Source organism: Cynara cardunculus (genome assembly GCF_001531365.2).
Source record: "Cynara cardunculus var. scolymus isolate 2C chromosome LG 11, CcrdV1, whole genome shotgun sequence".
NCBI lineage: Eukaryota > Viridiplantae > Streptophyta > Magnoliopsida > Asterales > Asteraceae > Cynara > Cynara cardunculus.
Window position 1 is genome coordinate 18,645,968 of NC_037538.1, and position 10,331 is coordinate 18,656,298.

At 38.1% G+C, this 10,331-nt stretch overlaps 1 protein-coding gene across 1 annotated transcript; it reads left to right on the top strand.

Moving 5' to 3' along the window:
- Positions 1-336: 336 nt before the first annotated feature.
- Positions 337-6,597, top strand: LOC112521851 (hydroxyproline O-galactosyltransferase GALT3). Its single transcript, XM_025130843.1, has 7 exons — positions 337-1,152; positions 2,494-2,735; positions 2,897-3,181; positions 4,029-4,157; positions 5,241-5,417; positions 5,928-6,035; positions 6,137-6,597. The coding sequence occupies exons 1-7, from the start codon at positions 393-395 to the stop codon at positions 6,341-6,343; spliced, it is 1,908 nt and encodes a 635-aa protein (XP_024986611.1). The 5' UTR covers positions 337-392; the 3' UTR covers positions 6,344-6,597.
- The last annotated feature ends 3,734 nt before the right edge of the window (positions 6,598-10,331 follow it).

Consider the following 10,331-nt stretch of genomic DNA (forward strand, 5'->3'; position numbering starts at 1 on the left):
ACTTCCTTTTTTTCTACTTTTCCCTTATTATCAAACCTATAAAGTTCGAATCTTGATTGCTTCTTCTGTCTCATTCTTAAAACCCCTTTTAAATCTGAAAGCGAAATCCAAAAGGGGTTTCATTTTCTTCATCTTTTTTACCATAACTTGCTACACTTCGTTTATCTGATTCTGTTAATTGCAGCATTTGCCATTGAAGATCTTGTTATTCTCTTGTTTTCTTGGTGGGTAATTTGGACATTTGACATGTAGCCAAAAACCCTTTTCATTGAGTTGGATCTTCTTGTCAAAAGATTCGTTTTTTTACTGATTTACCCTCTCTGTTTCAGGGTTTTCACAGTTTATATGGCATTTTCCTTTTTTTAATGTGAACTTACTGAAGCAATTAGGGAATGAAGAAGTGGACAGGGGGTGTATTGATCATAGGACTTGCTTGCATTTTGCTTATTAGTTATAGCTTTGTCCAAAAACAACCACGAAAGCAATCGTCGTATGAGTTCTTCCATCCGAATGAAGAACGTGGTAATCTTAGTAACTCGGTACAAAAAACGGGGGAAATGTTACGAACTTCTGTTGGAAGACCACACCTAATCAATGTGGATGGACTTGATTATCTGTTTAACTTAACTCACATGCCTAAAGAAGAGGATACAAAGCCATTGTTGGCATGGGGGCAAATGCGTCTTTTACTTTCTAGATCGGATTCTTTACCCGAAACAGCTCAAGGTATTAAAGAAGCTTCTGTGGCATGGAAAGAACTACTGTCTAAGATTGATGAAAGCAAAGCCTCTAAGTTTGTTGATAACAAGGAGGAAAGAAATTGTAGTTATTCGGTTAGTTTGATGAACAATAGTGCTTTGTTTTCTAGCAATGGCTCGGTTATTCTTGGGATGCCTTGTGGGCTTATTGAGGATTCTTCGATTACGGTTATTGCAATTCCTGACAAGAAACAAGATGGGTTTCGAATCGAACTTGTGGGGTCAATAGGGAAAGAGGAGCAAGACCCACCGGTGATTTTGCACTACAATGTGGTTTTACCTGGAGATAACTTCACAAAGGAGCCGGTTATTGTTCAAAATACATGGACATACGAATTTGGATGGGGCAAAGAGGAAAGATGTCCAAATTTCGGGTCTTCAAGCAACGCAAAAGGTACTTAAGTTCATGAAAAATTGCAAATATTTCCGTTTTTGCAACCTTTTTAAGTTAAAATTATCCTCCCTATTGTGATGACCTCTATATATTGATGCTATCGGTTTTGGTCTACAAGATCCTCTTTATCTTGTCATTTTTGGAGGTTTATAAGACATCTTTTTTTGTAATTGTGGTATTTGGCATCTCTGAAGAAACAAAACCACAAGGGTTGTGGCGTAGTGGTTGATGTCCTTGGGGGATGTGGTGGAATATCCCATCTGCTCAGGGTTCGATTCCAATTCCAGGCATACACCACAATTGTAACCACAAGTCCCAAATTTGTCTATGAAGAGCGGATCTAATTGCTTTGGCCCGGACACCCTTACAAAAGAGCGGATCTAATTGTATTAGTATCTATAATTGATTTCTTCTGTGTAATACTAATYGATWGGGCCTCATTGGTAAGTGCTACAAGATCTCGTGCATTGGAACCCATGGTTATGGKCCCGAATCCATTAGTATGGAACATTTTCTTTTCCAAGTGAAATCCCCTAGTATATGAAAGAGTGAAAAAGTGCTTTCATTGTTGTGGAATAAGAAGCCTTCGTATCATGATGCACGTATTTAATTTATTCGGAGCTATTAGAACGGGATCCACTTTTTGGGGAATACTAGTCAGTTTATCAGGGCTGATTTCTTGCAGTCACAATTTGCCGGGATTAGTCCAGGCATGGCCTATGACACCCTTCCAAAAAAAAAAGAAATTAGTCCAATGAGGTCTGTGTAAAATGCCCCTCTACATGGCTTAAACAAACTTTTGGCCCGAATACTCCTATAAGTCGCCAATTTGAGTCACCTCAGGGCCATTGGGGATTTGTCTGGCTGTTATCTTCGAGGCCCCATTCATTAGTCGTGGGGTGCGTAATCTTGTCCGAACACCAACGATTTCAAAAAAAATTATTAGGTCAATCTCTCGGGGTTGTAAGGTGACTAATAGTTAAATTATTAGATGACACTATGTATCCGGTCAACCATCGCAACTTACAAAGGGAGTGCATTTTTCACCTTGAATGCCATGTGAAGAAATATATTGTGATGTTGATTTGTGCATCATTCTAAAATGGGATTTTTTTTTTATTAACCTGGATATCCAACCCGCTATGCAAGCCAACTAATCCCAGGACGACCACCTGCTTTGCAGATAGCCCGGAGTCACCGCATTTGAACCTCCATGGCCACAAGGGGATTTTTCTATTCATATTTCGTGACATTCTCCTTGAACTTGCTTTTCTATGTACTTCTTTGTTTAGTTTTAGTTATGTGTATAGAATTATAGTAAAGTTCATGCTTGTATTTCAGTTGATGGGCTCGTAAAGTGTAACGAGCAACTCACCGGAAGCTCTTTGGAAGAAAACTCGAACCCTAAACATCTTAGTGTTAACAAATCGACCAACGCTTCTGATGTGGGTGACCACAATCATATGAGTTCTAACTTCCCTTTTTTGGATGGAAGTCCATTTACGGCCACAATTTGGGTCGGGGCAGAGGGTTTTCATGCCACGGTAAACGGAAGGCATGAAACATCGTTCGTGTATAGAGAGGTAAGGTATGATAGACTTTCAAGCTACAATCCCTATTCTTACTGGAACCCAATCTTACATATATATATATATATACACACACACACACAATAACATACATACCATTGGTTAGTTTTTGGCTGAGATTATACCATTAGTAACAAGTTCTTGTATTCTTATAGAAACTTGAACCATGGTTGGTGAGTGGGGTCAGAGTGACAGGCGGTTTGCGTATCATATCTGCGTTGGCTAAAGGCTTGCCAGTGTCCGAAGATCTTGACGTGGCTACCGATCTAGAGTACCTTAAAGCTCCATCCATATCTAATAAAAGCAAGAGGCTTGTATTATTAATCGGGGTTTTCTCTTCTGGAAATAATTTTGAGCGTCGGATGGCGTTGAGAAGATCTTGGATGAAATATGAAGCCGTCCGTTCTGGCGTGGTTGCTGTTCGTTTCTTTATCGGTCTTGTAAGTGATACATTATAAAGTCTATGAATATATATTTGCTTTTCTGTTCATTAACGATTTACACACACTACAAAGAAATCGGGTTTATAAGATGCCAAAAATGTTTAAATGTTCTAATAGCCTGTTTTATAATAAGACTTACGTTTTAGAACCAGACAGTTGTACGTCATGTGTAAAAGCATTGCAATGAGCTTATAATACACTTTTGAACGTTTTAACAACTTTTTAGGACACTTTTAAAATAAAGTATCGTATTAACTTTTATACGAAGTGTCCTGTGATCACATCTTTTTACAAAAAGCTTGTTTTTATGACACTATTCAAATAATATCGTTAAAATAATTAATAGGACGCTTTGTTTCAAAAGTATTTTTTAAAAAATTGTTAAGACGCCCAAAAGCGACTTATAAACTTACTATACCGCTTTTACCTAGACCGCAAAATTTTCAGGTACTATAAATCAGTCTATTAAGGACACTGGCCATTTACCAAACGCTTATCCGGGTAAGCGCTTACCAAGTCACATTAACTTACCGGATGAATATGGTAAGGACCAAGAATCTTATCCGGTAAGAGCAAGACAAGGACCAAGAGTCTTACCCGGTAAGTGAGCGGGACGACTCTTGCCACGGTAAGCGCTTACCTGGTAAATTGTTGCATACGATGTCGTTATGGTGGACTAAAATCTTACCTGGTAAGTAAATAATAGTGTTAAATTTTACCGGTAAGCACTTACCGGATAAGTGGCGACATTTTTGGCTTCTTATAAACTCGATTTTATTGTAATATCCACTGGGTTATGACCATAATTTTCTGATACACTTCTGTTTGAATTGTTGTAATGCAGCACAAGAACAAGCAAGTTAATTTTGAGCTATGGAGAGAAGCTCAAACCTATCAAGATGTTCAGTTGATGCCCTTTGTTGATTATTACAGCCTGCTGACTTTGAAAACTGTTGCAATTTGCATCATGGGGGTATGCAAATTAGTTTACTCACTACAATAAAATCAGCTTTATAGGACGCCAAATATGTCTAAATGTCCTAACAGATTGTTTTATAAGACTTACATTCAGTAGGACCAAAAAGTTGTACGTCATATGTAAAAGGTGTTGCAATAAGTTGATCACTACAACAAAATCAGGTTTATAGGACGCTCCCAATTTCTCTAAGCGTCCTAATAGGCCTCTTTATAAGACTTAGTTTATAGGACCAAAAAATAAAGTGTCATATCTAAAGGCATTGTAATAAGTTTATATGACGTTTTTTGATGTCTTAATAAGTTTTTTAGGACATTTTTAATATAAAACGTCTCTTTAGCAATTTTATAGGACACTATTTGAAAAACTGTCCTATAAAAACACATGTCCTATAAAAAATTTAGTTTATAGGATACTTTCTCAAAAGTGTCCTATAAAGTTGCTAATACGACGCTTTGTATTAAAAATGTTCTAAAAACTTGTTAAGACACCCAAAAGTGTCACATAAACTTGTTACAACGTCTTTAGATAGGATGTTTTATATTTTAGTTCTATAAATTAAGTTCTATAAAACAGTCTATTGGGATGCTTAGAGATTGGAGGCGTCCTATAAACCCAATTTTGTTGTAGTGGATAGAACACTTTTGGACGCCTTAACAAGTTGTATAGGACACTTTTGAAATAAAGTGTTATATTAGTTTTTTTAGGATAGTTTTGAAATGTCTTGGAAACACGTTTTCTTTATAAGACATTTTTTCAAATAATGTCAATATAAAAACCACTAAAAGGACGCTTTATTTTAAAAAGTGTTTTAAACAACTTGTTATGATGCTCAAAAACGTCTTATCAACTTATTGTAATACCTTTACATAGGACAGACAATTGTTTAATCTTATAAACTTACGTCCTATAAAGCAGTCTATTACAACATTTAGACATATATTTTATCCTATAAATCCAATTTTGTTGTAATGACCGATGTTCAATAGTAGAAAATCTAAAATGACCATTTTGGTGAATCAAACCCATGAAAACATACCGAAATCTTTGACGAAAAGCGACCGTTTTTGTGTTTTACAGACCAAAATCTTGCCGGCAAAATACATAATGAAAACAGACGACGATGCGTTTGTTAGAGTTGATGAAATTCTTGCTAGCCTCAAGACCAAGACTTCCGATGGCCTCTTGTATGGCCTTGTATCCCTTGATTCTAAACCACAAAGGGACAAAGAAAACAAATGGTATATTAGTACCGAGGTACGTTATCTTTCTTTACTTGGCATAAGTTTCCATTGGGTAAACCGCAAGGGCTCAGCCTGGTGGCAACCATTGGGTCCTTCGGTTAAATGACATTCTGACAGTGTTTTTTTTAAATCCATGACCTTCTGACAAGTTTGAGAATGTCACTGCTTAACAAAAGAATGTCGCTTCCGTACACAAGAATGCCTAGAAACTTGTCCAAAGGTCATGGATTTGAAAAGGACTTGTTGGGAGGTCATTTAGCTAAATAACCCGACAAACCCATTGGTCGATAAGAAGGTTAGTTTCTCTTATTCCCAGGTTCAATTCCCATCTGGTGCAAAAACCGTTGTGGCCACGCCAGCCTCCCATAGGGAGGGAGGTTTTTGCCGGTTCTAGGACCGTGTGGCGGTGGGATTGGACCACGCGGATTAGCGGCGCCCTTGGGTTGTCGAAACCACTTTTAAGAAAATTTCCCTTGGATAGTGAATACGGCTTTTTAATTTGATCGGTGGGTTGTTTGGGCAGGAATGGTCCCATGATTCATACCCACCATGGGCGCACGGTCCAGGCTATGTGGTTTCCAGAGATATAGCAAAGTTTATCGTCCGTGGCCACCAAGAAAGAAGCCTCAAGGTGAGATTTTTCGTTTTTTCTGCTTTGGGCATTTTGGTAATTTACAACTAAATTATGAGCTAGTTTGTGAAACATAGCCCAACTAATCCACAATCTTTCAGCTTTTCAAGCTAGAAGATGTTGCGATGGGTATTTGGGTCGAACAGTTCCAGAAACATGGTCACGAGGTTCAGTACATCAACGATGATCGGTTTTACAATGCGGGTTGTGAGCCAAATTACATACTTGCCCATTACCAGAATCCAAGAATGGTTTTATGTCTATGGGAGAAGTTGCAGAAAGAGCATAAACCTGATTGTTGTGATTGAGTTAATACATATACAATTACTCCTTTTGTACCCTTTTTGTGTCATGTTGTGTGTTGTTGTACATTATGCAATGCCGGTTGTACGTTTTGATAGTTTGTTCTTCTGTATTTAAGATCATGTCGGGTTGTATTTAGCGTAGACGGGAGGTAGGGAGCTGGAGAGGTATACAGTGGCAAATAGGGTTTGTACGCTAGAGTAGGAGTGCGTAGTTTCCTTAAATCAGTTATGCTTTTGCTACTGTTTGTATGTTTTTGCTTTCTCTTAACCAACGTTTTAAATCTTTATTGTTCCTCACGTTTCACAAGTTCAGTCTTTACTGAAACATCCGCTTTACCTTTAGCGATAGAGGTTATGTCTAACCACCTGGGTTGTGGTGCACGCGTAAAGCCTCAGGGAGACGTACTGGAAAAACTCATCTACATTGGGTGCAAATTCAGGCGTTGTCAAAGCCCTTGTGGCCATGGAGGTTCACTCGTGACAACTCCAGGTCGTTTTGGTAGCTCGAGGGAAGAGTTTGTGTGCATAAGCTGGCTTGGAAACCCATGGTTACCAAAACAAACAGTAGAGGTTAGGGACTGAACAGGCTCAACTAGTTTACCCAAAAATTGATGGAATTGGTCCTACACTAGGCCGAGGTTGACCGGATATGAGAAGTGGTTGCTTAATCAGTTACGATGATTGAATGACTGGTGTTCTTGAACGTTTCAACTAAGGAAATTCCACGTTAAAATGCCACATTGAAATATCTTGCATATTATTGAAAAACGTGATTCAAAGCAACCACAAATTGGTCCAATCGGATCGACATGGACTTGAGATGCTAAGGTTACTGGGATGCTGCGAGTAAAGTTAGGGGCCGTTTATCAAATGTTTACATGGCAAGTACTTACCGAGTAATTTTTCTTATCTGATGAAAATGGCAAGGGTTAAAAATTTTATCCGGTAAGAGCAATGATAAAGATGGAGAGTCTTACTCGGTAAGTGAGGGTGACGACTCTTACCCGGTAAGTGAGGGTGACGACTCTTACCCGGGTAAGTGAGGGTGACGACTCTTACCCGGGTAAGTGCTTATCGGGTAAATTGTTGCATACTCTACCATTTTAATGTACTAGAATTTTATCTGGTAAAATAAATTATAGTGTTGACTCCTAACGGTAAGTGTTTACCAAGTAAGCATTTATGTAAACGGTCCCTTAGCGATTCTATTGGGCTAAAGTAGGTCGAACATCGATCCAACCAAGATACCGACACATAATTGTGTTCTATCCTTATGGGTGACACATTTAATAACCGTTATTGGCAAAGCCGTGAATGCTAACTACTCTATCAAGGAGTCGTGATATAAAAACCAGGGTTATCATCATAAATAACCGACTAATCTTCCAAGCGACCCCTAATCGCCATTAGTCAGCGCAAGTGAACCTTCATGGTCGCATTTGACAGTGTCAAGATTCGAACCTGGGAAAATTATTTATAAAAATTATAATTAAATGTAATTATTCAAAAAATGAGGATTAGTTTTAAATATAAGCATTATCTATACTATATTATGTAACAATCCTCATATTCTAATTACATATAATTCACATCATCATACTYATAATACTAAAATAGTATTATTACAAAACATAGACTATCAAAATGTATCTTTAATACATAGRCAAACAAGCTATTATCATCATTCAGACTTTTCCCTTCCCTTTATCTTTCAACATACGCTGACCTGCAAAACAGGTTAGTCCAACATCTGAGCGTTAGACCAAAAGGTCTAGTGAGTGAATAATCACATACAAACAATAACATTCCAAACAATCAGTTTAGAATCAAACCTGTTGCGAAACATAACATAATTATGTTTCTCGCGGTTACACCGCCATTACATTCTCTTATCTCTCACTCGCAGTTACACTGCCATTATATCTCTCTCGCGGTTACACCGCCATCTCACTCGCAGTTACACTGCCATTATATCACTCTCGCGGTTACACCGCCATCTCACTCGCAGTTACACTGCCATTATATCACTCTCGCGGTTACACCGCCATCTCACTCGCAGTTACACTGCCATTATATCACTCTCGCGGTTACACCGCCATCTCACTCCTCTTGCGGTTACACCGCTATTACATCTCTCTTGCGGTTACACCGCTATTACATTTCAAAAACATTTTAAAAACTTTTTATCTCTTTATCCGGATTTCAAGTCCGGTCATCATTGTCCGGATTACATATCCGGTCAAAACACTTTGAAAATAAACTAACATCTTTGTCCGGATTACAAGTCCGGACAAYACATCACTTATAACTTTATCCGGTTTAAAATAAACCGGACGATACACCGCACAACCTTTGTCCGGTTTAGAGTATACCGGACAATACATCACTTAACCTTTTGACCGGTTTAGAGTATACCGGATAATACATCACTTAACCTTTTGACCGGTTTAAAAGATATCCGGTCACCACTTGAACGGTTTAGACGATATCAGGTCACCACTTGACCGGTTTAGATGATATCCGGTCACCACTTGACCGGTTTAGATGATATCCGGTCACCACTTGACCGGTTTAGATGATATCCGGTCAAGGCATGAGCGGTTTTCTTATCCGGATATCAATCCGGATAACCCTTGAACGGTTTACTCAAGAATCAACATAAAATGCAACAAAATTCATAATAACCAGTTCTAATTCTTATCAAATTGTATGTAAGCAATTCATATCCAAAGCTCTTAATACACTCACCTTTTAGAAATTGAGAATCAAAGCTTTTAAAACCTTTTCTTCTTCTTCTTGTGCAGTCCTACTTCTTCAGAGAAAAACTTTCCAAAAATAGTATGTGTGTGTTCCTTTTCTTCACAAAACAATATATATACAAAATAAAAGGTGGGGAGGTGATGGGCGGCTCATCTAGCCGACCTCCCCCTTTTATTATTATTTTTTAATTCTTATCCCTCACACACATACATATCATACATATATATATATATATATCCTTTCATAATAACCAGAATATTACAATATTCCCTCCTTAAAAGAATTCCGTCCCGGAATTTCACTTAAGCAAAAAGGTAGGGATATTTCATCCGCATTTCCGATTCTGATTCCCAGGTGGCATCTGGTCCTTTATGATAACGCCACTGAACCTTTACTAACCCAATTTCTTTGTTTCGTAACTTCTTCACCTTATAGTCAGTAATCTGTTCAGGGGTTTCTTCAAAGCATAATCTCTCATCTACCTTAATCTCAGGTAATGGTACTGCCACATCTGGACTTATCAGACACTTCCTCAAATTTGACACATGAAACGTGTCATGAATTCCACTTAATTCCAAAGGAAGTTCTAACTTATAGGCCACTTCTCCAACTCTCCCAATAATAGAAAATGGTCCAACATATATTGGACTTAACTTCCCTCTCTTTCCAAAACGTATTATTCCTTTCCAAGGTGATACTTTCAACATTACTTTATCACCTATTTGAAACTCAATCGGCTTCCGACGTTTATCTGCATAACTTCTTTGTCTATCTTGTGCCGCTTTCATTCGTTCTCGAATTACTCCAATTTTATCTGCAGTTTGCTGAACTAACTCAGGTCCAGCTAACTGTTTTTCACCTATTTCATTCCAGCACAAAGGAGTTCTTTCAATTGAGACATTAATTCCTTTAACTCAGAAGGAGCTAATCGATATGGTGCACGCGCAACAGGTGTTGCTCCAGGAATTAATTCAATCTGAAAGTCTATCATTCGATCTAGAGGTAAATTTATCAAATCTTCCGGAAATACCTCAGGAAATTCTCTTACAACTGGAATATCTCCCATCTTTCCCTTCTCTTTCTTCACATCTATAGCGTATGCAAGAAAACTAGCACATCCTTTCTGCACATACTTTCTAGCCTTTAGAACTGAAATTAGGCTAGAGTAACGATCCCGTTTATCTCCATAAATCACAACTCTTCCTTTCTCAGGTAAGTCTATATGAATCAT

What these genes read in the sequence shown, in the direction of transcription:
- LOC112521851 (XM_025130843.1), top strand. Translation starts at nt 393, where the DNA reads ATGAAGAAGTGGACAGGGGGTGTATTGATCATAGGACTTGCTTGCATT. An exon ending in TTGCAATTTGCATCATGGGG is followed by an intron (nt 4,158 to 5,240) that starts GTATGCAAATTA and finishes TGTGTTTTACAG; the next exon opens with ACCAAAATCTTGCCGGCAAA. An exon ending in AATGGTATATTAGTACCGAG is followed by an intron (nt 5,418 to 5,927) that starts GTACGTTATCTT and finishes TTGTTTGGGCAG; the next exon opens with GAATGGTCCCATGATTCATA.